This window comes from Homalodisca vitripennis, chromosome 1 (assembly GCF_021130785.1).
Source record: "Homalodisca vitripennis isolate AUS2020 chromosome 1, UT_GWSS_2.1, whole genome shotgun sequence".
NCBI classification, from domain to species: domain Eukaryota; kingdom Metazoa; phylum Arthropoda; class Insecta; order Hemiptera; family Cicadellidae; genus Homalodisca; species Homalodisca vitripennis.
The window spans coordinates 90,574,449-90,602,365 of record NC_060207.1 but is presented as its reverse complement, the minus strand read 5'-3'; the positions used below and the strand labels follow the sequence as shown (position 1 = coordinate 90,602,365).

Here is a 27,917-nt window from a genome sequence, read left to right as displayed (position 1 = left end):
GTTTTGCTTCGTTCTTTTGATTTGTAAGTGACATATTATTGTTTATTGAGTAATTATTTGTGCTATGAGTGAACTTAGTAATTCAAGTGCCATTAGGTGCTGTTTTGATGACGATTTGAGTGGTAATGATAGCGATGCAAGCAGCACCCCCACCAGAGAGTGACTCAGACTAATTTTTTTTAGTCTAATGTAAATATGTATATAAGCCATTTTTTTTGTATTTTTAATACTTTATCTGTCATTTTTCTTACTTTTACTCATATCAGTAACTAAATATGTGTTTATTTTGAGGCAATAATCACTATTCAACAACTTACTGCCACTTGTTGATGTGGTAAACATTTTAGTAAAATTTTTGCGAAAAAAAATTGTTTTGTTTTTTACCAATTAGTATTGTGATATGTTGTGCAAAAGGTTAAGAAGTGATATTTTTCTTATTCAGCATTATATTTGGAACATTTTGCATATTTTTAGAACTAGGACTACTACATTTTGTAAAAACTATACGTCAAGGATTTTGAAAAATAAAAATATAAAAAACTAAACAACCGGTTAGCAGTACCAGATTTTTTTATGATAAAAGATAAGCATTTTTATTTTTACTTGATCTTATAGAACATATGTTTGTGTAAAAAACCATATGTAATACATGCAATTTGAACATATGTTTGTATATAAAAAGTTGTTTAAAAAAGAAATGTCATATGCTCGAAAATGGCCTAGCACTTTGAAGTGGTTTAGTCATCACTTGGAGGGTTAATAACAATACGTTGTGACTGGAAAAGAGTTCTCGAGATTTAGGTAGATAGCTTATAACATACAGGGTTAGTCACTCGATTTACTAGCTCACTACTTCAAACAGACTTTGTCTTTTAATATTAAAAAATAATTGTAAGCAGTTATTAACAATATAACATTTTATAATATTAATAAATGTTTTCCCTTTACATTTTAGTTCATTATTTGTATCATTGTTGCAATATGTATGAAATGTAAAACTAAGTGAAGGAATTAAATACTGGTTAATTCGCCAAGTACAAGCGGACTTACCAATGACTGGAACATGACGACAGTGTTAACTGATACAGATGCAGTGAGAAATGTAGTGATGTCAGTCACAAGAGAGGGAAGAGACGGAAGGCATGACGGGAAAGCCTGCAGGTGATGAGGGGAGAGGAGCCGCAACAGTCGGCTGAGAGACCAGCTCACATACACCCACTCAGGCCGTTGCCAATCCCAGGCCTGCCACTCCGACAATAGCGCACATAGCAGGCTCGCTAACTGGAGACACAGCTCGCTGCACCCAAATCTTGACAGAAACAGAATAATGGTGGATTTACATTAATGATATGATTACTATTGAAATTTTATATTGAGCTTTAATAAAACTATCTAGAAAGTAATACATTTTATGCACTTGAAGGGGATAACCATTTATTTGCCAATAAATCATTGAGAAACTGTGAAAAAGATTAACTGCAAATATTTTCTATTTACTGTTTATATTGAATGCTCAATTCTGCTTCAAAATTACCTGTAAACTGTAATTTTACACGATAAATTTCCTTCTTTAGGGTAGCAATGTCATAATGAATATTGTATCTCACAAAAAAATCTTTTATATTTATTATTCAGGATTAGACCACAATGAATAAACATGCTGAGTGTGTCATATGTAAAACAGTTTAAAACACTAGTAATTATTTTTTTAATGCGTTTAACGTTAACCTATATTACACCTTTTTTCTTAATAAAGAATTTTTTGCCCAACAACAACACAATCCTCTTACCTCTCTCTCCATAAAAATCTTCCAACTATTCATGATGGATTAATAGTAACAACATTGTTAGGTTTCAATCAAACAATAAGATATATGTAAACTGTGAGTTATGAAAACTAGAAAGCGAGCACGATAAGTGGAAGAATGTCCCTCTCCCAACAGTTGGAGGACTATATTACCCCTTTAAAAGCATCCTAGCCGAACAGGAATACTCTTAAATCTACCCTTGAAACTGTTTAACCCTTTGGGATTGGCATTAATCTTATATGATTATCCTCTTAGATCACCTTATTGCATTTGTGACTGGAATATACTGCAATCTCTTAGTAAAAAAGTAATTAAATTAATATTTCTCTATTTGCAGCACATACCATAATAAACATCGTATCCTATCAATTTATTACAATATTAGTGTATTTGGTGGAAACGAAGCTCAAAATATGGAAACGAGTTTATATTCTACAATTTATGATACAGGTCTACTTGTGACTAATTGTATTTTTTATTCTGCTAATAAAAATACTTTCAAACAGTTTAACCTACAACAAATTCCGTACTAATTGCTCAATTTAAAAGCAATTAATAAATAACCAATCAATAAAGTTTCAACCTTGAAGTTTTTTAAACTTTGTAAATTATTTGAGAACTTCATTAAAATCTCAGTCACTTAAAGAACCAAAGGTCAAATTCTGCCCTTTTAATCCGAGCAAAAGTTGACGTACATTGTTATGCAAACCCCATGTGGTGACGCAGAATGCAGCCAGAAACTATATGTGGCCCAGAGAGCTGAGAGGACAAATGCCTGAAACTACATCCAAGCTGAGCAAGAGATAAGTTTTGGTTAAATTTGTTACATCCCGATCACAAAGGATTAATAATGTTTCTTGCATAAAATATATTTTATAATTGTTTTATAGTGACTAATACAGACTGAGCTAATAGCTGAAATAAACAACAGTTGATGGCAGTTTTTGTTACTGGCAATGCATGTTAGCACTCTCCCTCAACTATTCCTTATTGAGTATGAAAATATAGATTATCTCCTGGACAGAATTAATAAGTAATATTTATTTAAAGTTTTAGCAATATTTTTTATATTAGTGAGAAATTATATTGTTTAAGAAGGGCATTAAAGAAATAAATGTTCAGTACTATCAACTACCTTTTCATATCCTTTATAATCCATCTAGTACACATTTAGGGCGTTCACACATATTTTACTTTTTAAAAGGCATCAGTCTAAATAAGATAAGTCTTATAAATTATGTGTATGATTAATACATTACTCTCATACAATCCAAAACATAATACCCATTCAAATGTTTTTAAAAGTGATGTACAACTAAAAATGTTAAGTTGAACGATTCTTTACTTGCACAATAGGAACAAGGCATTGAATGAAAATAAGAATTGCACAAATTTTAACTATAGAAATATATTTTGTTTACTAAAACATTGTACATAATTTGAAATTAATTAAAATTTGTTATTGTAAATGGTAAAGTTAAATAAAACATTTACTAAAATTGGAATTTGAAATTCTTGCTAAACACAGTTAAATTCTAACTCCGCGCGTGGTGATTGGTCGGTTTAGTTCGTTTGTTTGGTCGCACTGTTATGACAGGTTAGAGGTTATAATTTGTTATTTTAAATGTTTGACTAGCAATACGCGCTGTTTCTTCTCAATCGACTGAATTACGATTGATTGCAGAGTGATTTAAACTAATAATTTACTTAACACTATCAACATTTGTCAATAGTATGACATAACCTATAAACTCAGTTTCTCAACTTTTGTGTCAATCTAACAATTAATCAATCAATCATAGTTTACGATAATGAAATATCAGTGTACAATTATTTACCTTTATTGTTGTAGTTGTTGTAAATGACGAATCTAAGCACTCCACATTTTCACGAATAAACATAGTTATCTGCTTTATCCCATGTGGCGGACCCACAGTTATCTGCTTTATCCCGTGCGGCGGACCCACTGGACGGGCATCGTAACATTACCGGGCGTTACACTTTTTCATGAGTGACTCCGAGCCGCAACCTAATTTAAGACGTTGTCACGTCAAAATATTAAAACTATGTGAATTAAGATTATGATTACTTCACTTAAAAAGTGGCAGGACTACAATACTGTCACAATTAAGGCCAAATTAAATATTTCATAGTAAAACATCAGCAGGCAGAGTTTGTTTTCCACGAACTTCAGCTGTTACTATGATTGACAGAATCAAGGAGTATACATTAGGAAGAAAAGACCACAAACCTGGCGATCAGACAGAGAAGATCAGATGAGAACATTGCTGGCCACAAGGAAGGCTGCAACAACTGTCTGACTAGAAGTCTCTCCAACTGAGGAAACATTTCCTCAGTACAAGATGCTACGAGAAAAGCCGCAATATGTACAAGAAGTGCCTGGTAGATGTCATCTTCTTGTACCTCAAACAGACCTCCATTCCTAGAACCTTAAGACATAGAAAGTGATATACTTTTCATAAATGACATAACCATCATAACGTAATATAATCTTGACTGTAAATTAATTTCTTGTCAGACAGATGATTGAAATGCCAAAATTGTCAACATTATTACATTATCAGAAACTACTGAGTTAAATACAAATAACTAATTAAAAACGTATAAATAAGATTGTTGTTAGCTTATTTTTTAGCTTGTATACATATTATTGATAAAATTATGTTAATTATCTTTTAATGTTATGGAGCTAAAACTAAAAATAATAATTACACTGGCTTTTAAGTAGAATAGTGATTTGGTGAGTACTCATGATTAAATTAGTATCTAAGGAACATATTATTGTTCGTTCTCTTTAATACTTGCATCACATTTTTCAAACAAATTTGAAAGGATAAAAGATTATGGTTTCTACTGCATTGTTGTTTATGATTAACTAGCGTTATATGTCATATTGGTTATCTAAAAAGGTGCAATAAGGGTAATTAATGTCATATTCTTTGTTGTTTCCAAATCCTAGTTTAAACCATTACAACTTTAATACCAACTTTTCAAGTGTCAACTTTAAGGAATCAATTCTAAACCCAAATTTATATTTTGAGTAATTTATATCTGACTAAAGTATAATTAAAAATGCCTAAATTATCATGTAATTAAACATTTTTAATGGAAATAAAAATGTATGCAAAGCTGTATAATCAACCTGAGAAACTACTACAATCCATATAACGATAATTTTAAGTTTCTTGATAGAAGGGAATGTAGATGACATTTGTCTATATTAATTATTCAGTGCTTGAAAAATGTTAACCAAAAAGGCAAAATATTTAGAAAACTTATTAGATTAAACAAAACATATTTTTGTATCATTATACAGGTCAACCATCAACCCTACAAATACCATCGACGCCTCAGGAAATAACTGAAGTTCGGCAGATGTTTTTAACATAATTTTATTTTCCATGTTGTGGATATAAGTTTATTTGCATTTTTTAATGTTCATAAATAAATAAAACCAACTATAAAGTAAGTATATACTTTGTAATAGGCATGGTAGACTACAGATAACGTATTAAAATATAAAAATATTTCATTGTGTAGGTGTAAAAAAGCTACATTTAAACAAAACTTGGATTACATATTTACAACAATTTTAAATATACACATTTTCAACAAACCGAAAAAAATTTTGTTTTCAAACACTAAAGTATATATAACTATATACTATATATTTTTTAAGTAAAAATTTGGAAAATAAATTAGTTGTCGGTTGCAATGCAAACACAATATTTCAGTGTACACTTCCAGGGGATAGTACAACATAATGTTAACTTTTGTAGATTTTAAATAATTACTTATTTTTTACAAATAAAACAGCTCAATATTAGTTAGATACAATGTATTATTATTCAGCAATTTATTATTGTAAAAATTGGTGGCTAGTGGCAAAAAACAATATATTTCTCGACCTATGCTTAGATGACAATTTTTTAAATGATGAGTACTATTTAGCCACAGAAGTTTGTGACACCCTTTTGTGAACATTCTGTATATATTCTCAAGTAAAAGCCATATGTTCAAGAAGTCCATTTTATTGTCTATAAATTCAGCATAAAAGATAGAGGATGTGACTTGTAATTCTTAACATACAGAAGTTTTCCACAGCCTCTGAAAATCCCTATAAACTAAAGTTGTTTTCTTATTTTTATGTGTTATCAGGTGGCGACCATTAAATTCAGCTTAAGTTGTAACCGTTTTGTGGAACATAGAATAAAAATAATACTCTCAGATAGCTGCCAAACTTACAATTTTTAATATGATAGTTATTAAATATATTTCGTAAGAGTACCCTCAAGCCGTAGCTTGACTGGAAGGTATAGGAAATTCCCAGATTTTCCGATAGTGGTAACCCCCTCCTCCCCTAATAGGTAATTCTGGATATCCCTATGTATGTGTAGGTGTAAGACAGCATCAAATCATAAAATCTAAACTAACTGGTTATTACCAAATCTAGTCCACATTTCTAGTAGTCACTTTCTACTTTATAACTTTACTTTATTGATATATTAAGGTTATAAATAATAGAGTTTCTAAATTTATGTAAGTGTAACAAGTATATTTTTATGCTTGTAATGCATCTTCAGTTTTATACTTCGATATGGCAATCACACACCATATCTGCCTTTCCTCTAACACTGCCTTGTAAGAATGTTTTAATAATAAAACAAAATATGCAAGCAAACATATTACATAGTTAAACAGGAAATACACATGAGAAGGACTTACACTGATGAAGAATCTTGAAAACATTTTCAACAACTGGGACAGATGGCTTAAACCAAAGCTCTTTGATTTCTTCATCTTTTGAATACAAGTGAATCAGTTTCTTCAGTAAAATGTTGTTTAGCTTGCAATAGCCAACTTGTGTATCCAGAGAACACAAATGTAGTTTATCAGCATATTCAAAGTAAATCTAAAAAAAATGTGCAGTAACAATTAACCAATATTGAACAACATATGACTAACCCTAAAACTGGCTACAGACTCACAGCGAGTCCTTTGTATAAGTTCCCCCACTGGCAAAGTCATGGCGAGTCTTTTAAATAAGGCTTTTTTAATCATATTTATTCACATCCAAATACAATTTACAATGTAATCCATATACAATTGAATTCAAATTAATATGGTTACTATTTTGATATAAGATACGAGGTATACACAATAAACAACTTTATAATAGATTATGAACTTTGCTAAAAATCACAATCAACTGTCGAGGAAGCACAAATAACAAACATTTTATATAGTATATCATTTTTGGATTCATTACTGAAGTTGAATGTTTTTTCTCAAGTACCACTGTCTTGTATTTCTCTTTGGGTACAATCTAATCATATGCTCACTAATTCTGCTGCTTTGTTGTTTGAGTAAATGATTTTATTCTACAACGTAGTTAGCAAGTTTATATTTTGGAAAAAGACTTGTGTACGAGTTTTGGGGGTTTTACGGTTTGTAGGAAATTTATAGTACTTATAATGTTACAATCTTATCTTAAAAGTATTACAAATGCGAAAGTACATTTGTTTATTTGTTTTGTTTTCATGTATAAACTATTCTATTGATTGCACTGAAATGATGTTCCTAGGGTCCCTAGGATGAACATAGGCCTATTCCTCTTTCGTAAATCCTTCCGAGCTACGCCCCACTGGTTTTTAAAGCAGGAAAACATCCCATCTTTTGTCTCTAAAGTAGTGTAAAGTGTATTCAAAGAAGTAGTTAAATGAATTCAACCGTTAAGTGTAAACAATGTATTATAACAGCATGACCATATGTTTAATTACTTCAAATTCTTAAATTTTTTTAAATTTATAGAGTGAAAGCATAACAAACGTAGACTAATGGTTATAGTCTCGACTCTCTAACCAAGAGATCATGAGTTTAAATCCCGGGGAGGTCCAATCATGTACTTTGAAAATAAAAACCCGTGAACATCGAAGCCAACATAGCTGAGACGCTGAGGCTTAAATGAGATTAAAAAAAGAAACAATACTTCTTATATCAACATCAACAAGCAAACCATTTTGTTTATTTTGGGTCATAAAACAATACATGAGACACTAAATACAATTTTTATTACAGAAAATCGTGGAGGTGACATCGCATTCATTTCTCACCGATGAGGTAAACGATAGTTCCAGTATACACATACTGATATAATGCCTAGACTGGACCGAGGAAATATTATGATATAGCGAACATGGATTGAAAAGCAAGAACTTTACTGTATCATGTATAATCTTTACATATAGACAGCAACTTACTGTCATAATGTAAGTATTGAAATGTGTTAGTATTATTGGTAACGGTATGGAACATGATGGGGTAACTTTGCTATGTCTATTTTTCATGATTTTTTATAATGTACCTTGCAGACTCCAAAAATGCCTTGCTGGTACAGAAGCTCACCATTACCAGTTCTAGAGTTACCATTGTATTACTATCAGTTTTCAAATGTTTATTTTATAATTACAACTGTAAAAATATTTGAATATCACTGCAATATGTTTTTTAAAGTTTTATAATTTAACCCTTATAAAAAACCCTTTTGGTAGAATGCAAGCATACTTTCAAAAATTAATAGAAAATACTGTTTGTCACTTTAACATATGTACCTAGACTATGTACATATGTATTATGTATGTATAATGAAGGTAAAATTATGAAGGATATGTAATGCCAAGCTACAGTTTTCTGTGCTATTTTGTTTTTTATATATTCACAGAATAAATGTAAAATAAATTATAACAGAAAAAATTTTAACTTTTGGCCTCAAAATATATTATGATTAATTTTTTGGCAAATTGAGAATATGTAAAATATGACTAATATATTGCTATGAACAAAAATGTATAATTCATATTATCTTATTTGTTTTAGAAATGCATTAATAAAACAATTACAGACTATTTGGAATGCACTGTAAGAATTGTATATAAATAAAGTCAGTCAAAAAGCAATATTTACAAATAATTGCCCTGAATTTATAGTTTAGTTGTTAAAATATCATACGCACGCACGCGCCCACACACACACACACACCTGTATATTTAGAGAAAGGAGTAGACATAGTGAAATAAAGTTATTGAATTAAACACATGCACAAATAGCTCAGATTAATCTAAAGACAACAGTTCTAGCCGATCAAGATTTTATGTCTTGTCTGTGAGCGTAACACATTGTATCTGTACTATCGCCCTTATACTGTATCGTTTTCCTTCTTATTATGATTCGATCAGATCTTTGAAAAGGCAGAATATGAGGACCTGCAGAATAAGACTTAACAAACAGTAAGGTCTCTCATTAAAACAAATATTTATTAAAATATTTTATTTGTTAGACCCCATCTAGTTTGCAAATTAGTCGTTGGAAATGTACGTTGGAAACAAAACACACAATTTTTACATCTTAGAGGTAACATGTGGTCATATAACGTGTTACAACTGTTATATACGCAACTGTTGGTGGCGTGGAGACTCTTGAGTACCAGACCGGACGCGCGCTTACGAAGTTATTTTGTGCAACATCAACAAACTAAGATTGAACAGACTTTTGTATAACAACTGGTACTTTACATCGCAATTTAATAAGAAATAAGCATATAAGGAAAGAAAGGTAGCGAAATCTCAATAATACAGAAAAGTGTTTTAAATGTGCAAATGTCTCACCTCTTAATTAATGGTTCACTTTGATATACAATGTTGATATTCCTTGTTAAAGAATTGATTGTAACACACACACACACACACGTGCGCGCGCGCGCACACACACACACACACACAAAACTCAATAAAGCTTTTTACAATAAAAACAACACTAATTACTACCATGACACAAATATGATTACAAAACAACAGTTGCACATACTCATAACGGCCAGTGCAGAATTGCACAAAACCACAACACAAGTAACAACAGACAGAAAGAAATGGCGAGGAATTGTAGTTTACAAATCAGCAGTTGTTAGAATTCTTGGAACTAAATGTAGTTCACCTTAAACTAGATTTGTTCTGTTACTATATAACATAAATACAAAAACAAACCATTAATAAAATCATCTGTTTTATGTAGTTTGAACATATCGGATTTCTGTTAAATGAAAATATTAATGAAACTGGTTTAAAAATATATTATTGTTCCAAAACTTTTCATGCTTAATAATTTAAATGGAAAGATTACAAAAGGAATTTAGACACTCTCATCTATAGTATTACTCTATCTGTTAATTATCAATACGTTATGAATGACTACTTGGTGAACAAAGGTTATTTTCTATGAAGATACATGTATTTTACTATATTTCAGTTTCTCATTATATGCGATTTCATGATAGTGTCTATTTTTCATGTGGTACTTTTTCCATTTCTAAATATCAAGCTCTTTATGTTAATCAATTACCATGTGGATATCATCAAATTCAAATTATTAAAAATGTAGTAAATTTTCAAACATTTAACTAAAGTGTGAGAATTACCTTGAGAAAGAGAGGGTCAGGGATGAGGGTTGTAAGTAGAGGGGCTGCTCCGGCCAATACCTGAGCTGCTACACCCGGAGCAACCTCTTGGCTGGCATGCCTGTAAGTCACAGATAACAAACTAAAACACACAAGAACAAATAATAATTTTTTACAGTTGACAAACATTGTGGAAAGGAACATTGGTTTAGCTAATACACTTGAGATTACCAATGTTTCATATAAAGAAACCTGAGGCTCGTACTGTACGAGGGCTTTTAGAAAAATATTCGTCCTCCTGATGTTGACAGAGTACACGACTGACTGTTTCTGACTTGATATGAGGATGAAGGGAGAACTGAGACAACCATCTGGAATTCACTGTGCTCTGCTATCAGTGAGTCACAGTTAATTAAAAATGCTTTTTTCCACATTTCACTATGACATAAGGTTTTGCCAGAAATTTGGCTATTCCACTTCAGATATACAGTAATCTCAATAATACAAAAAGCTTTTAATGACATGTTTAAGGTTGATACCAGGTCTGTATATAATGCATCACAAACAAACATAAAACCAATATTAACATAATTCCATGAAAAGTTATTTGGCTGGTATAGTAATTTGCTTAACTAAATTTATATATTTATAAATCAATCTAAAATTTTAATATTAATGTAAATAATAAGCTATCATTTGTCTTTCTACGGTAATTTATAAGATGGTGGTGGATTTATATGGTCCATTCCGATCTATACTGTTGAAAAACTCTCTTACTAAGTAGAGTAGTCTTGACTTCAGTTCAGGAACTTCAGGAAGAATCTCTTTCCTGAATTCACGTAGTGAAAGAATCTTGTGTCTATAGGCAGACAACCAAACGTTTTCAGTGCAAGTAGAGGGAAATTATTTAAATTCCTTGCAAGTAACCATTGAGACAAGTCAACATTGTTCCGCTGTCTGGTATTGTTACCATGCACATTCCCCCTTTTTGTGTTCAGATTTTCCCTAACAAACACAAGGCAGTTGAAAACATACTGGCTGAAAACCGTCATAATTCTAAGCTTTAAAAGACTGGCTTACAATGACCAAGTTTTATGTATTGATGCTAAATGAGCATTGGCTCCATGAAGAAGAATGTTCTTTATATATATATATATATATATATATATATATATATATATATATATATATATATACTACACAATTATGTAATTGCAAGTACTTATGTAGGTACAAATTAAAAATAGAGGTGGAGGTACTGTTATATTTATAAAGAAATGTATTGAATTTAATTATTGATTTAGATGATTTTTTTCTGAAAGTAATTTTAAAGTTACAGCTGTTGCCTAAAATTAATTTAATAATTACCACATTGTATCGTACACCAAATTCCAATACATCTGTATTTATAAATAAAATATAAATTTTTTAATTCTATTTAAATGAAAAATACAATAACTGTCATTATGCAATTACAGCAGATTGTAACACAAAATACAGGAGATACACAATTATTTTTTAAATCTGTTATGACCATTTAACACATATTGGGTCACTGAAGAGCCAACAAGAGGCGATGCATGTTTGGATAACGTAATAAAAACGTTGCTAGAGATCATCTGGACTGTCATGTAATAGAGTCTCACATTCCCGATCATGTAAGAGTATTTGTTAAGTTTCATACAACATTTGTAATTGATGATAGCTGTAAGATAACTACAAGTATAAGAGATGGAAGTACTGGAGCAATTTTAAATTGAAGGCAAAATATATCACAAATAAACTGGATGCCGCTTAGTAAGTTTCCATGTATAGAAGATGCATGCGACTTTTTATATTTAATATTGACAAATTCTTTTGAAGAAAGCTGTAAAATTAAGGAACTAAACTTAAGAAGTTCTAATAGATTGAATATAAAATGGTTCTCACAAGAACTGATGACAAAGAATTAGTAATTACTTTATATGATAGGTTTAAAAACAATATAAATGCTACAAATGAAACTGATTACAGAAATGATTATTAACAGGCTATAAGATTATATAGGAATAAAATAACTCATGCTACAAAAATAGTAAATAATAACTATATCACAAATTTTGTCTATAAATCTAAGGCTGATTTGATTATTATTAAAGCTGAGTCAAACAAAACAAAAGAAAATCAGGATATTTTAATACAGTTTCAGGCTTTTAATAATTTTTTTATTAATGTTGATAAAGAATTGGATTTAAATAAAGTAAATAAGGATTTGCCGGATAATAACTATATTTTAAATTACAATATTAGCTGTAATAATATCATTTTCAAGTGGAATGTAATTCAAACAACTGATGTAATGAAATATGTATCAAGCCTTAGTTTGAGAAAGGCTTTAAAATGTTTCAAAGCCAAATTATTACTCATACAGTTTATAGAGATGTTAAACCTGTCATGTTATTAGGAATATATCTGGATAGTAGACTAGGTTGGTACCAATATATCAAAGTATTTTGATTGAAATTTTCAAGTTGTCTATCTATTACGTAAATTAAAAAAAATTATTACCTTAGACATATACTTTTTTCACTCACATTTAAGATAAGGAATAACATCGTGGGGCAATATTAGTGGTATATAAACAACTTTTAATGGCAGAAAAAGGCTTGAGAGCTATTAAGAATGTATCTGAAAGAGAAACATTTGTACCAATGTTTAAGGAACTAGAAATAATGACAATATCAAATTTGTATACTTATTGTTGTTTAGTGAATGTTAGTCATTATGTAATTTTTCAACTACAAAGGAAATTCATAGTTATTTACCAGAAAACCCCATATTCTAGATTTACCTACTATCAAACTTGAAAAATTTAAATAAGCCACATTTATATGAAAATTAAGCTATTTAACAAATTACCGGAAATAGCATGGTCTGTACCTATACAAAGATTTAAAATAGTAATGGAAAGATTAAAAATATACTTCACTCTGTTGATAGTTTTTCGGCCTGTAATACTAATACTACACATTTTTAACTATATTAATATATTGTTTTTTCATTTATTTATTTCTGTGTTTGTGCTGTTGTTATCATATTTGTTTAGCATATATTATTTATATATTTATTTAATTATTATAACTTCTTTGTTACTTGTTGACCTTATACTCTTGACCTTCGAGATTATTAACTGGTGAGAATTTGACAACTGTCTTTTAGACTGAGAGATTTATATTAAGACAATGTTTAATTGTAAATCTCACTTTGTCAATTGCAAAATGTGTTTACAGGACAATAAAAATTCTTGATTATTGCTTCCGTTCCATGAAATTTCCCAAACAAAAGCACAAGGCTAGTTTCATTGTGCTTTTGTTTGGGAAAGTAACAGCATTGCAAATTAAAACATTAATTTGTAAATAAATACTTTGATATTAAAGTTTCATGCTACATTCAATTTGTAAAAATTGACTTTAGCCTGTTTCCGGATCCCAAGTCTACTAAGTAGAGAAATGAGTCTTGAACGCTTTATGACAGGTGTAGAAAAATCGTCTTCATTTTATAAAAACTACCATGTACACACTTTGTTATACCTTAAGTTTACAATGAGAAGTATTGTATATTATAAAAACGTGGTTTAAGTTCAGCTATTGCTTGTACTATTTTTTATCAATTGCACCATGCCTTAACCCTTATAACGTCAGTATATCTTTTCACGACTTCCAGCAAACGGCACAATATTAAAAAAAAAAAAATTTTAAATGTGTAAAGTTCATTTTTATTTTTACTTTCTATAATTATGGTAAGTATAAAAAAGTAAAAATTTTAAAATTATTTTGTACGTACATATATTTATGGGACATTAAATTGTAGATATAAATAAAGTCAAAATAAAAGGCACACAAAATTTTATTAGCTAAACTATAAACATTACCAGACAATTATATAAATGTAATTAAAATAAATTATATATAATAAAATTAAAAATAAATAAAAACAATATAAACAGAAAACACGATGAAGGAAACTGACTCAGCGATGGTTAGACACGCACTACCTGAAGCCAAACTACAAACAAAAGCGCGCGCGCTGTACGGTGTCTGTGCCGTGTGGCGGGGAGTGTCTAGACACCGCGTCTATTGTTTCAAACAATGTAACGCGACAGCTATATTTTGACGCTTGACATAGGTCAATAACCCACGCACATGGTTGACGCATACCGTTAGTGACATTGATCGGATTTAAAAGGAACTTAAATTTGCTATAGACGCAGTTTTGTGTTGATGCGCCGTACCGCATCTTTGCCGTTTGGAGATAGTTTGTCTATGCGCCATACAGCGTCTGTGACGTTATAAGGGTTAAAATATAATCTCTTATCTGCAGCCTGAAACCCCTATAACCTCAGGCCCATCAGGTCCATCTACTTAAGAGACCCTGACTTTTGTACATAAACCAAAAACAGAGCTTAGGTGAAGCAGAGAGAGTGGGTAATAACACGTATCATCGAATTGTCAAGTATGGCCAGCTTTATAAGAAAACAAAAAGAGCATATTTGTTGTTACAACCAAAAAATGTTAACGGAGACATTCAATTTACTGTCACAGTTTACCTTGGGTGTCCGTATCCACTTGTTTCAACCTTTAAATTTTGTTTCTATCACGGCAACCAAGTCAAAGTGTCCAGGTAGCCTAGTGTGACCGTGGTCTTAAAGTTTAAATTGCTATCTTCTGAAGGTTGTTCAATTATAGGGCATAACATTTGTTTCCACATCCACATCCACATACATACTTATCACTTGTAAGAAATAAGACTAAGTGAATTACTCTACTTACATGGCAAGTGAAACGAGACAATTGAGTAACTCCCTGTGACAATTTACCAAATATCCTTTGTAGTTCTCACAGAGCTTGATCAAAACCTTCAATTCTAAAGTGGTTATTTTCAGTGAGCGCAATGCAACCTTCTTGTCTACAAAAATATACAAATCAAATTCAATAGTCTTAAACTTGAATAATACAGTGATAAAACATATACCATAGAAAAAATCTAATTATTTCTTTTTCTTAAATAGAATTACAACTACCAATTTATAGTGATTTATCTATAAAATATTCATGAGAAGGAAATTTTAATCTTGGGATCTGTAAAAAAAAGAAAGGACTCTTCTAAACTTGTGTGTATATGCAATTTTGTTTTATTATTAGTGTTTGGATAGCCCATTTTAACTCTCAAATGTTACATACAACCATGCTTACAATACGTAAAATAGTGATTGAAATGCCACTGAAAAAATCTAGCATTTGTTAGCCAAATTATCCCGAGCAGACAGATCTTTTACTTAAAATTATTCTTTTTAGAAGCATCAATTTTTTCATATATAAAATAATAGTATACAAATACTCATTATGACTATTTTTTATACTATGAATATAAATAAGTATCTACAATAACAGTATTAATACTCAACTACATAAATAGCTGTCTTATACAAACAACAACATTGAGCATACACAATACTTTGGAGAATAGATTTAGTCCGGCTGAAATAATAAATGACAGGAAGTTAAGAGACAATTTAATTTGTTAATGGACATTTAAAAGTCATTCCCATTCCTTTACTGATTAAAAGAAATTAAGAACTCAATTTTACTACACAGTTTCTAAACCACACCGCTACAAACATATTTATATAATTATTTTCTTGACAAATAATTGACTGACCACTACTGGTGAAAATAATATTGGAGAGCTGTTGGTTGATGTTAATGGCTAAATAGTTGATTGGGCGATCAACACAAAGTCTCGAGCGCAAGTAAACAGCATAGTTCAATGTCAGCTGAACATAACCTTTCCAGTGCTCGACCAGGGACTTGGCATCCAAGTCTGCCATCACTTCTCCCATAGAGCTCAGTATGTCTAGAACTGAACAAAACATTAGTGTTGTGGTTAGAAAAATGTATACACAGCAATAAGTTTTATAGGTTCAATTTAAAAAATCAATAATAGACATCAACAGAGGATCTAAATCCTACTTACTTATGATCTCCATCTCAGGAGATTACACAAGTTGTCAGGGAAAGGAATAATGGAGTCTGGGCATTTATTACAGATCAAATAGCACACTATATTAAATAGTTTTTTTATGAGATGGGCCCATACACTATTTTAAGAAACAACATTTTTTATGGTAATATGACGTAAGAAGGGTTCACAAAAGTTTGAACACTGTTAAATCATTCTAAACATATTGTCTAGGAATTTTATTATTAAATAAACTTTTACAATTAATTCCTTAATTCCTTGTTCTCTTTTACCAATCAAGAGATGAAGTGTTTGAGGGCTTTTCCTTCTTTATTTTTCCAATGCAATCTCCCTGGCCCTTCCCTAAACTGATCCTATACCATGATCCTACTTCTTCTTATGTTATCTTACTATTTCATTCTAGGTTTCCTTATTTCTCTTCTGATTTATCTCCCAGGCTCTACTACAATACCTCCTCTAATTCATTTTGTGGATGACCAAATCACCTCAATAAGTTGTAAGTGTTCAATGTTGTTGTTTAAGGAAATGATCCTAAAAAGTTCCTAATCCCTAACCTCTTATAATAGTTGCTTTAAATCATAAAGCTTGTCATATGAGGTGTGTTCAAAAATATCTGTTATTATCCTGAATAAATGTATTTATCAACATTTTTTAGCAAGTTATTTCTTTTAAAATAGTCTCTTAAGACTTCAAGCACATTCCATTGGCTTCTGACTGTTTTGGAAGCAAGTCCTGAAGACATCTTTCAGAATTTACTTCAGTTGAGGTGTTACATTTTGCATAGTATCATTCTTTGTCGCAAATCAGGGCCTTTTAAGGGGAATCTTCAAGCGAGGGGGAGAAAACCGAAATTACATGGTATAATTTCGGGGGAATACACAGCCTGACATAATCAAGGATGCTGTTTTGTAAACAAGGTTGGAAAAGAATATGCTTGAGCAATGTCCTGATGAAGCTCTCTGGAGATTTTGTGATCAATATGTCAGATAGCTTTTGTCATACTGTATTATGTAGACAATTTTTAACTTCTAAAATGTACTCTTTAGTGATAGTCTGACCCTTAGATTGATTTTGCTTTGGACAAGATCTGTTTTTTCAGACAGGAAGATGTTGCATATTTCAACTGGAAATACTGCACTTAGATATCTGGGTCACTTCCACGCACCCATAAATTAACACCTGTTATGACTGTTTAGAAATTGGGGTCTTTCTGTGTGCATTCTAAGATTTTCTAAGCAAATTCAAGCCACAACTACTTTCTTTCTACAGAAAATTTTTTGGAACAAATTTTGCAGCAAGTATGCACATGGCCAAATTTTCTATCAAAACTGAATAAACTGAACCACTAATGTTGCTTACCTCAGTATCTAGTTCACAGACAAAAACACATCAATACATCACTAAAACTTCATCATTTTACTTTGTTGTTAGTCTTTCAGAAAGAAGTTCACTGTCCAATGGAGTGAGACCATCTTAAATACTGTTGTACCACCCCTTTATCCAAGTCACACTCAAAGCATCTTCTCTGAAAGCCTATTAAATTTTGCAATGGTTTAATGGAATTTCCAAAATCTGATGTAAAATTGGTTTATTGTTCCCATGTTTCCTCATACTACACAAAATAAAAATGTGACCAGCATTCGGTACAGGGTTTGATGTTAAACTGGTTGCGTCCATTTAACTGACACGATGTTGAGGTCACATGCATACGCATCCGTACTATGGCTGATTGCATCTAAATGTCAGCATGTACCACACTCCAGTCATTTTCTTGCATAGTACAGGATAAAATCAGATATTTTTGAACACATTTCGTTCAGTTACTAAAAGATTACTTTGCATCACTGGTTTGAAACATTGTCATGAATAAAAATAAATAAAAGTTTGAACTATATACTAATTAATTTTTAATAGTTTTATTTCACAATGTAGTAAGTCATAAATTTATGAAATTTGTAAATATAATACAGTATAATAATTATATTTTACAACAGAGTCAATTTTACATTTACCGTCAAGTAAAAGTTGAACTTCATCTTCCAAAGTGCACTTAAATTTAAGCTTTTCATTGAGTAAAATAAAAAGATTAAGTTGCACATTGTGACACTTGTGAAATAAACACATTAACTCGCTGCGAACAGCCGTGAATGCTTCCTTGTAATCTTCCTGACTGTAAATAATATAAAATGATTAATCAATGATGAATGGCTTAACACATTCAAATGAAAATAAGTACTAAAATAGTTTATAGTACTTAGTGTAATAGCAGTGTAGAAATTCACTTTACAGATGTTGAAGTTTAAAGTAATTAATCATCACCAATACGTCATAGTCTATTATTTCAGATTTTAATATGCTAATCATAATTATGGTTTAAGTATTTTTAAAATATCTTAAATATAAAACAAACAACTATAAACCAATACAGAAAAATACAAATTCAAAAAAATATAAAATTAAATAGAAGGAAGAGTTTTCATTGATTCCAATATTTTAAATAGATTCCATTGAGCTTTACAGTTGCAAAACAACAGTTTCTTACAGACGTTTTAAAAACATTCTTGCAGGCACTTATAGCATTGAATATAACCAATTAAAATTGCAATATAAATTACATAGAGAAGAGAGAAATCTATAAAACAAAACATTTATTTATATTAGAATAAAAAAACACTAGGAAATAAATAATCCAAACATACAAAAATACAAGAGTGATCAGAGCAATAGATTTAAGCCATGAGCCATGAGAAGTCCTGAAGTTCAGAAGATATCACATATTGCCAAAAATTAGACATTTTCAGTTTTGCCTGACTGTTTAGTAAATAATAAAAAATTCCTAAAAATAAAAAGTACTGACAAACTAATTAGGGTAAAAATGATATCTTCTGACAGCCGAGCCTAACCATGTAATAATAATTCAATCATTTTTCATTAAAAGGAAAATTATCTATAAACTCATGCAAGACTAAAAATGTGAAATTGGACTGAAATTAGGGCTTGTGTTACTTAAAGAGAAGGGAGTACAAATACTTCTTCCAAATTTATGTTTAACCCATTTATGCAAAACCATGTCATATTTAAACAGCCAATATTCAAGCTGGACTAAATATTTAAAATTATGGGGAAAATATGAATTTAGAAAATAGCATATAATACTATTACTTTCATTTTTATTCATAAATAATAGCTGTGTGATAAATAATCTAAAAATTTCCTGTAACAATATAAGAAATTTTCACAGACACATGGAGGAGGAAAGGACTTTTAAATGTTGAAATCTGACATACATGAAGGTATTACATATTTGACATAAATTACATGTTTCTTCAGATAAGTATTGAGATATATCCAGAAAGTAAGTGTACTAAGACTCTCACGACCGAAAGGAATCTTTTTGAAATGTTAACTACACTGCTGTGTAGCCTTGTTCCTCCCCTCTGAAACGAGACCAAGTCGAGGTCAGTACAGTGAGAACTATCGATGCGACAATACGTTTAATGAAAAATGTCAATCCAATCTCCCCCTAAGTGGAAAATATACTGTTGTCATCCGGCATCTCATTTGGAAGTGAAAAACTTCGGTTGACATTGATAATAAGGTAAAAATTTCAAAATCGAACCATGATGTACCATGATTATCAAATTATAGTATATAAAAACCTCTTTAAAATAATCTCTCAGCTATCTAGCACTAATAGAACTATAGTTATAGCAGATTTAGATTTACGCACATGTTAAAGAACACTGCATTTTGTAGTTTTTAAAAATTTGTAACTAAAAACTATGAGGGATGGAATTTTTTTAAATTATATTTCAGTTCAGGATCTCAGAGAGTATAAATGTACAAAGCTTCAACCAAACCTGAAATGGTCAGGTTGAGTGCCTTGTTGGTTTAACATGGAATGACCCTACTAAAACAAAATAGTTTTCTGTACTTATAATAGTATTACTGTACTAACCTCTTCTGACAGTGAATAAACACATGGTAGACAATTTCTACAATATTTTTAGGCACGTTAAATGTATCTGGAACTGATACTTGCTCCAAACTGACCAAATAGACAAGCAGACTTTCTATGTCTGTCAGTATATGGACACATACCTGAAAAAAATATTAAAGCGATAAGTAAAGCTTATGTTTGGAATTAACTTTCTAATAACTCAGGTAACTATGAAAAATTGTTTTAAAATCACATAATGAATGAAATTTGTTATTGCAGTACTAGGTTTGCATAATCCTTTAATTTATATTTTTGCATTGAATCACTAACTACATTTTAACTAGTAAAATATAACACTGTCTTTTACTTTACCTACAAAATAGCCTTTTTTTATTTGAATTAAAGGTATAACAGCCAAATATAATGTAAATTTTCATACCTCAAGTAACCTGGTAATTTCTGGGACTAGATGATTGATTGAGACTTGTGATTTTAGTAATTCATGGATAGATGATAGAGTCTGAAATAAAAAGAAACAAAATATACAATTTTATACATACACTATAAACAATTTTTTTCAACCTGTGCAATTGAAAAAAGTTATACTCGTTTAAAAACTCACCAAAAATTTGTTCTTTATAATACAATTCAGTTCAAATTACCATATTAAAAAATAAATTAGAACCATATGACATTAAACATAAAAATAAACTAAAAAATCTTTATTGAAAGCAACAGCAACAAAAATATAGTTTTAAAAAAGTAAACCATACTAAAAGTAATGATTTGACTGGATTTAACAGTATTACTATATATTTGATATAGTACAATACCGGAGTTCAGTGTACATTATACAAGGTGTCCAAAAAGTCACGGGTCAGTTAAATATTTTTCAAAATATTTAAAATAGAGTTACAAAACCTTAAACAAAGTTACTGGACGTAAAAATCTATTTTATCACATATTTAGTGATCCGCTACTTCTTCAGGGGGGCGGCCCGCCAGGAGTCAGAAGAAAATCTTAAATGTAAGCATAGGTTGATATGCATATCAAATAAAAGGTCTTTATTAGTAGAGTACTACAGAGCCGCAAACCCGACCTCAAACAGATAACAGAGTCAAAAATGGCAGCCGTTCAAAGATGGCTAGAGTTTGGGTCCAAAAAGTCCCGGGTCGGTTAAATATTGCATATCAACCTATACTATTATACGGAGGGAAGGGATCCAGGAAAGTTAAATCTGGCACTGACACAAAACAAACATATTTTATTGTTAAAGCTTCGTAACGTTTAAAAACCAAATAATTGGAAGGTATCCTTGCTTGATACACAAACAACAAACTGCTAATAAAAATATACACTGCATGTACTTTTGCACCTTAACTTTGTATTTTAGGATGTGGCATCTATAGGTTTTCTTAAAAAAATGACCAAAAATTGTTCAATTGGTGCTAACTCAAAAATGAACAAAATGTACCTGTTTGGCTTCAAGGTTCCGATCAGACCTTCACATCCACATAATAGAAACATAAAAAAAAAAAAAAAAATACTAACCTTGGAGAGGTAATCTTTGATCAGAGGGAGGAAAGGTTGGAATATTGTACGGTCAACATCCGGTAATGGCAAAGCTTGTACAGCCGGTCCCAACAATAAAGAGATCACTTCCGTTAACACTTCTGCATTTTCTTCATTCACAAAACACTCGTAGTTTTAATATTAAGGAGAATACAGTATTAAACTAGAGATACTCATATAAAATTCAATCTTAAGAACAGAATTAAATTATACGTGATTAACTAACAACTACATTAAGATTATTACATTATATCTGTTCAATGAATACCAACGGAATAAAACAAGTTCTCTTGAGTGTTCTTTTAATAACTTAAGAGAAAATCAGCGATGGTCTATCACTCTCAACAATTGAGTGTTAAATGTTTTAAAAAGTAGACTTATTCAAAAGCTTATATCTTGTATTTACAGATATACAACATTTACTATAAAAAATAATAAAAATTAAAAATACTTTTATTCCAATCATACGACAAAGAAGAAATATACGATAACCTTTCCAATACTGGAGTACTTCAGTGATCGGACACTTCAACTTTGTATAACACCCCTTTGCAGACAATAAACTTTCTAAAATGAACATTACATCCACAGAATAAAGACTTAATAAAATAATAATATTGTTTTAATTTTCAACTAGAACTATGCAATCACTAACAATGTCAAACAATACAGCTCGGAGCAAGTCAATAAATAACTAAAGTAAACAATGATGAAAAATGTAATTGTTTCAAAATTTTAATAATATAGATAATATTGTTAAGTTACTCTCTGGTAGCATAACATAAGACAGAATTGTAAACAACTCTTTACCTCAGTTTTAAAGTCAATTTCAATACAAAAGGTTCCCAAAAAATAATTAATTTAAACAGTGGAAGATTAGTTACTTTAAATTATGGAAGCAAGAGCTATTGGTAAATATATTTTAAAAAATATATATAAGAGAAAAAGGATATAATTAGATTTGGTAGAATGCTTGTCAGTTCATCACAATTTGACAGTATTGCCTTCAGCTCATTTATGATTTCAAACTGAGAATGGTCTGAATGATCCATTCTGATAACCTGCAAAAAACAAAATTATGATTAATTTCAATTATGAAATAACTATCAGCACTTCCTGCAGACTAATCTGTTTCATACCAGAATAAAAACAGAGTGTATAATAATACACAGTGTATATTATTTATTGTGTCTTAACCCTAGTTTTACTGAATTATTATCATTAGTAAATGAATACAACATTTTCCAATATCAAAAGTAATATGGGAAAATGTTGTATTCATTTACTAGTAATAATAATTCAAACTTCTTTTCAATGCTCCTATATTCTTCATCCTAGTATTACTGATTAGTCTTATTTTGGTGCAGTAATCATTTTGCTGCACCAGAAAGTTTGTACTCTTCAACAGGGCTCTTACAGTAATTTATTGATCAGTGAGATATAGCGAAGCGTACATGGTCATCAAATCCTGTACCGCTCTCATTTTATTACAACAAACTTAGCATTTACTCATATTTATTCTCTTTTAATACTTATTCCCAATCTCTTGATAGTTTTATAGAATTTATAATGGTAATTCCCTCTCTAGTATGATAGTAAATGTTTTACAACTTCGTTGATACCTATAGCCTAGTTTGTTATTAATACAATATATAACATTTATCAGTTATTTCTCATGCAATAACCATTTTAATTAGATTTCATACATACATTAAATCCTCTCTTACAACAATTCTGCATGTTGAACCTATAACGTATTAAAGTACTTTAACAGTTAGAGGTGACTAACAGTTACACGTGGCTTCGCATGCAATTTTGTATGTTTTGCACCTTTATGAGCACTTTTGGTTCAAGAGAATCAATTTCTGATGCTAAATTTTAGTTTGCCTTGTTCCCACAATTAAGATAAGTTAAAAAAAAGTATTTATGGTAATTTTAATTTACTCCAGTCTTAGTAAATTTAACAATAAAATTACAAAACAACAAAACCAATTATGGCCTAGACTTATCAAAGAAAACTTACAATGTTACAACTTGCCCAGCTTCATATTAAAAAATTACTGCTTTTATTAAATGGAGGAAAGAATTCTCCCCATGGGTTACCAGCAGCCAAATCCACATGTTGAAACCACTTAAACAGTCACTTGTAAGAAATATCTCACATATTTTCCTCATATTCATCACTACGAGGGTCAGTCAAATATAAACAAGACTTTTAACTTATACGTTTATTAAAGCTAAACAATACAATGATTACATGTTACTGCTTTTCTACATAGTCTCCCTCAACTCTCACACACTTTTCCCAGCGTGAGGATAGCTTATGGATCCCTTCTTCATAAAAGATTTGAGGTTGTGTCTTGAACCAATTGCACACAAATTCCTGTACTTCCTCATCACTTTCAAAACGGTTTCCACCAAGTGCTTCTTTGAGAGGACCAAAGAGGTGAAAGTCACATGGAGACAAATCTGGGCTGTAGGGAGGATGTTCCAATGTTTCCCAATGAATTTGACGTAATTTCTCTTGGGTCAAGGCAGCTGTGTGAGGCCTAGCATTGTCATGAAGCAAAATGACATCTCTGATTGGCTGATTACGCCTTTTGTTCCGAAACGCTGCTTTTGCTTGCTCAAGAAGTTGACAGTAATAAGCAGCGTTCACAGTACGACGTTCGTGTAAAAAGTAAATAAGCAAAACGCCTTTGCAGTCAAAAAAGATGGTGACAAGAACTTTCCCAGCAGACAACCGTGTTTTGGCTTTCACAGGGCGAGTTTCGTCTTTCCTTCGCCACTCCATTGACGCCATTTTGGATTCAGGAGTGTAGTGATGGACCCACGTTTCATCACAGGTTATTATGCGATTTAAAAAACCATTCCCCTCTCTCTCAAGCCGATTCAAAAGCCTTTGGCAAATGTCTCTCCGGGTTTGTTTTTGATCGAGAGTCAGAAGCCGAGGGACCCATCTTGCACAAATTTTCCGAAAACCCAGATGCTCTGTGACGATGGAATGCACACTACCATGACTAATTTCCACTTCACTGGCAATTTCATCTATCGTTAAGCGTCGATCATTTTCAAGAAGTTCACGAACAGCACAAATGTTCTCATTAGTCAAACTGGTCCTTGGACGCCTATTGTGACTTTCATTTTCAACTGTTTCACGTCCGCCTTTACACTTTTTAACCCAATCGTACACTTGAGAACGTGATAAAGTCTTATCCCCAAACTGAGTTGTCAGTCTAACAAAAATTTCACTTGGTTTAACACCTTCGTTTGTCAAGAACTTGATAATAATTCGTTGCGCAACTGCAGGTACAACCTCTTGTTCAGACATGGCTACAATGACAAACAAAACAGCACTGAGAACGCATTGTTGCAGCTTTCCCTCTCCCCCATGCTGCCCCCTACCACTACTGCAACATGGCTACCTGCTACAACCTGGATGTTGGGTATAGTAATAATAGTCTTGTTTATATTTGACTGACCCTTGTATTTTCAAAGTTTAGAAATATTAGTTACTTCCTGCTGATTATTGTTTACATTAAAATTATTATAACTAATAAATTGAAATCATATGCTAAGTTAAATAAATTGTAACATCGAATTATTCCCTTTGGATAAAAACAACCAAACCATTCGATAAAAGCAATTGAATAACGAGTATAGGCCGCTTATTAAAGTCTACCCCCATATTGTTCTTTGAAATATCTATTACTTATTTAGTCCGACATTTTGCTTTCAGTCCTTTGGATGAATATCGATGATTCCATATCATTTGATAATCATCATCTGATTGTGTTGTAGGCTGCTTATTATACTGCAGTCCAAATTCAGGGTACGGTACGATAAACGGACCCGGTTTTTTATATTGAAGAATGTAACCATCAACTTACATTAAAACATAAAACCAATATTTAAGACTTTTATTGTTTTGTCTTTCGATAGAGAGGCTATCTTCTTCAGACACATCACAAAAGTAAATACAGAAAGTAAATTTGATTTTTAATAATAGTTAAACATATGTGATTTAATATTAATTTGTCCTGTGTGGTGTAGTGTGTAAATACAATTAAATTATTACTGGTATTATACTATATAAATTTTTAATGTTATTTTTGTAATCTTCGTTTAAGTAATATTGAATTTTGTATTGGTCCATCTTCTTGATTTAATAAATCTTCTGTGTTTGTTTGATTAATGTAATATGACTCCCATGCATTTAAATATCTTGGAGTGTTAACATGTTTTAATAGTTTTAGGTTTTTCTGTGATATAGTGTGTCCAGTATTGATACAGTGGTGTGCGACGGCCGATTTTTTTTCTGTTGAATTTAATGTGGGAGCAATGTTCTTTATATTGTATATGAATTTTTCTTCTTGTTTGTCCAATGTATTTTTTGTTGCAGTCATCACATTTAATTTGGTATATACCAGATTTATTATTAATTTCTTCGTCATCTTTTGGATTTTTCAATTTATTCTTCAATTGACTTGTTTAAAAGTCTTCTAATTGACTTTATATGTGACGTTTTTATTTGTATATTTTTTTGAATGATTTTTGTACATCTTTTGATATATTTGTCCATGTAGTCCTAATCCAATTTGTGTTTGTGTCTTTAATAGGTAAAAGTGTTGTCTTTTACTTTTTGTCATGTTTCTTTTTAGCTTTTTTAAATATATATGTTCGACTAAATCTGTTTTATATCCAGTAAAAAAGGCACATCTTTTATATACTGAAGTTTTTTTTTTTAATTTGTCTTGTGATAGAGGAGTGTTTAATAATCTATATATCAATGAATGGAAGACTGCTCGTTTTTGTGTTGGTAGATGATTTGAGTCATTTGTTATAAAACGATCAGTGTGTGTTGGTTTACGATATATATCGAATTCTAATCGCTTTGAAATTTTGTTTTTTATGTTTTAATGTAAGTTAACAGTAACCAATATAAGCTCCATCTACAGCAACGTAACCATCGATACCTAATATTCGCATCTCAAATCCTAGTCTATCAATCAATATAAAAGTATCTATAGTCCTCAATAACAATCATACGTTTTAAATTTAAATATGAATTTAATATTCACAGTGATGAAACAAATTATTATAACCAAAATTAGGAAAACTGAAGACGACCATATTTGCTCCTCTCACAGTTACAGTTTTTTCTTTCCCACAAATTTCACATAATGGATTTTTCTGTACGAGTCCAACATGTTGAAGCCACGAAAAACACGTCTTATCATTTTTCAAAGCAATGTCGTGTAGTTTTCTAAAATTGACTGCCATTTTTAATAATCAAATGTTACTTTATGTAAAATTGAAATAGTATGTTAACTGTTCAAAATAATCTAATGTTAGTATCGATGGTTATGATTAAGTAATATCATTTGCCAATTTCGATATAAAAAACCGGGTCTGCTTATCATACCCTACCCCAAATTCACACTGCATTGAAAATATTTGTTTTATATCTGCTGACTGAAGAAGGTTCTTCAGATTAATTCAAAAATTGTATTGTGTATGCTGTTTCAATGGGTGTGACCGGAAAACTATGCTTAACACATCTGAATCTGTATATTTTTAGCCTTTAATTAAGATATATAGATAAACAACAAAATATCTTAACAAAAACCTCATTTTTCTCATCTTGGCTGGTATTAAAATCTTACCTTCAGATTGGCGAAATTAATCTATTACCTAATTCACCGTTACAATTATTCATAAATTATCTATATTAGTAAATAATACTTTAAATGCCTTCAAAGTTGAGTATTTGTCTTTATTTATCTTCGCGCTGCCTGTTTAACATCATTCATAACATTGGCTACAGTGCAATTAATTAATGTTACTTTTAAACCAAACACATCACATGCAGACGACATATCCAAATCCAAAACATGTGATAATGATTTTGTTTCTAAGAAATGGCGGGAAATTCACAAATGAACGCGCAGACCTTGACTTCAGTGACTGGGAAATATATATTTTTTTTCTTTTTGCCTGTTGGTTGGCCTTTACAAACTTATAACGCGGCCACGTTATAACTTCGTTCTATATATTTTAATGTTATTTGCCGTATTTATTTTTTAAACATGAACCTTGTGGTTGCCTG

The 27,917-nt window shown here is 30.8% G+C and overlaps 1 protein-coding gene across 2 annotated transcripts in view; it reads right to left on the bottom strand.

The window, feature by feature from the left end:
- LOC124366565 (uncharacterized protein C1orf112 homolog) overlaps positions 1-27,690 on the bottom strand; it is a 33,703-nt gene extending 6,013 nt beyond the window's left edge. The window contains exons 1-12 of one of the 2 annotated variants that reach the window (XM_046823165.1): positions 27,475-27,690; positions 22,762-22,869; positions 21,788-21,937; positions 20,676-20,756; positions 20,255-20,397; positions 18,309-18,466; positions 15,976-16,176; positions 15,087-15,222; positions 10,300-10,399; positions 6,555-6,741; positions 4,060-4,258; positions 1,051-1,309 (exon numbers count right to left, since the gene is read on the bottom strand). In XM_046823165.1, the coding sequence (XP_046679121.1) occupies positions 1,051-1,309; positions 4,060-4,258; positions 6,555-6,741; positions 10,300-10,399; positions 15,087-15,222; positions 15,976-16,176; positions 18,309-18,466; positions 20,255-20,397; positions 20,676-20,756; positions 21,788-21,937; positions 22,762-22,860 (1,713 nt within the window). In that variant the 5' untranslated portion in view covers positions 22,861-22,869; positions 27,475-27,690. The remainder of the gene's footprint in view (positions 1-1,050; positions 1,310-4,059; positions 4,259-6,554; positions 6,742-10,299; positions 10,400-15,086; positions 15,223-15,975; positions 16,177-18,308; positions 18,467-20,254; positions 20,398-20,675; positions 20,757-21,787; positions 21,938-22,761; positions 22,870-27,474) is intronic. The other variant, XM_046823160.1, reaches the window with a different exon arrangement.
- Positions 27,691-27,917: the final 227 nt, after the last annotated feature.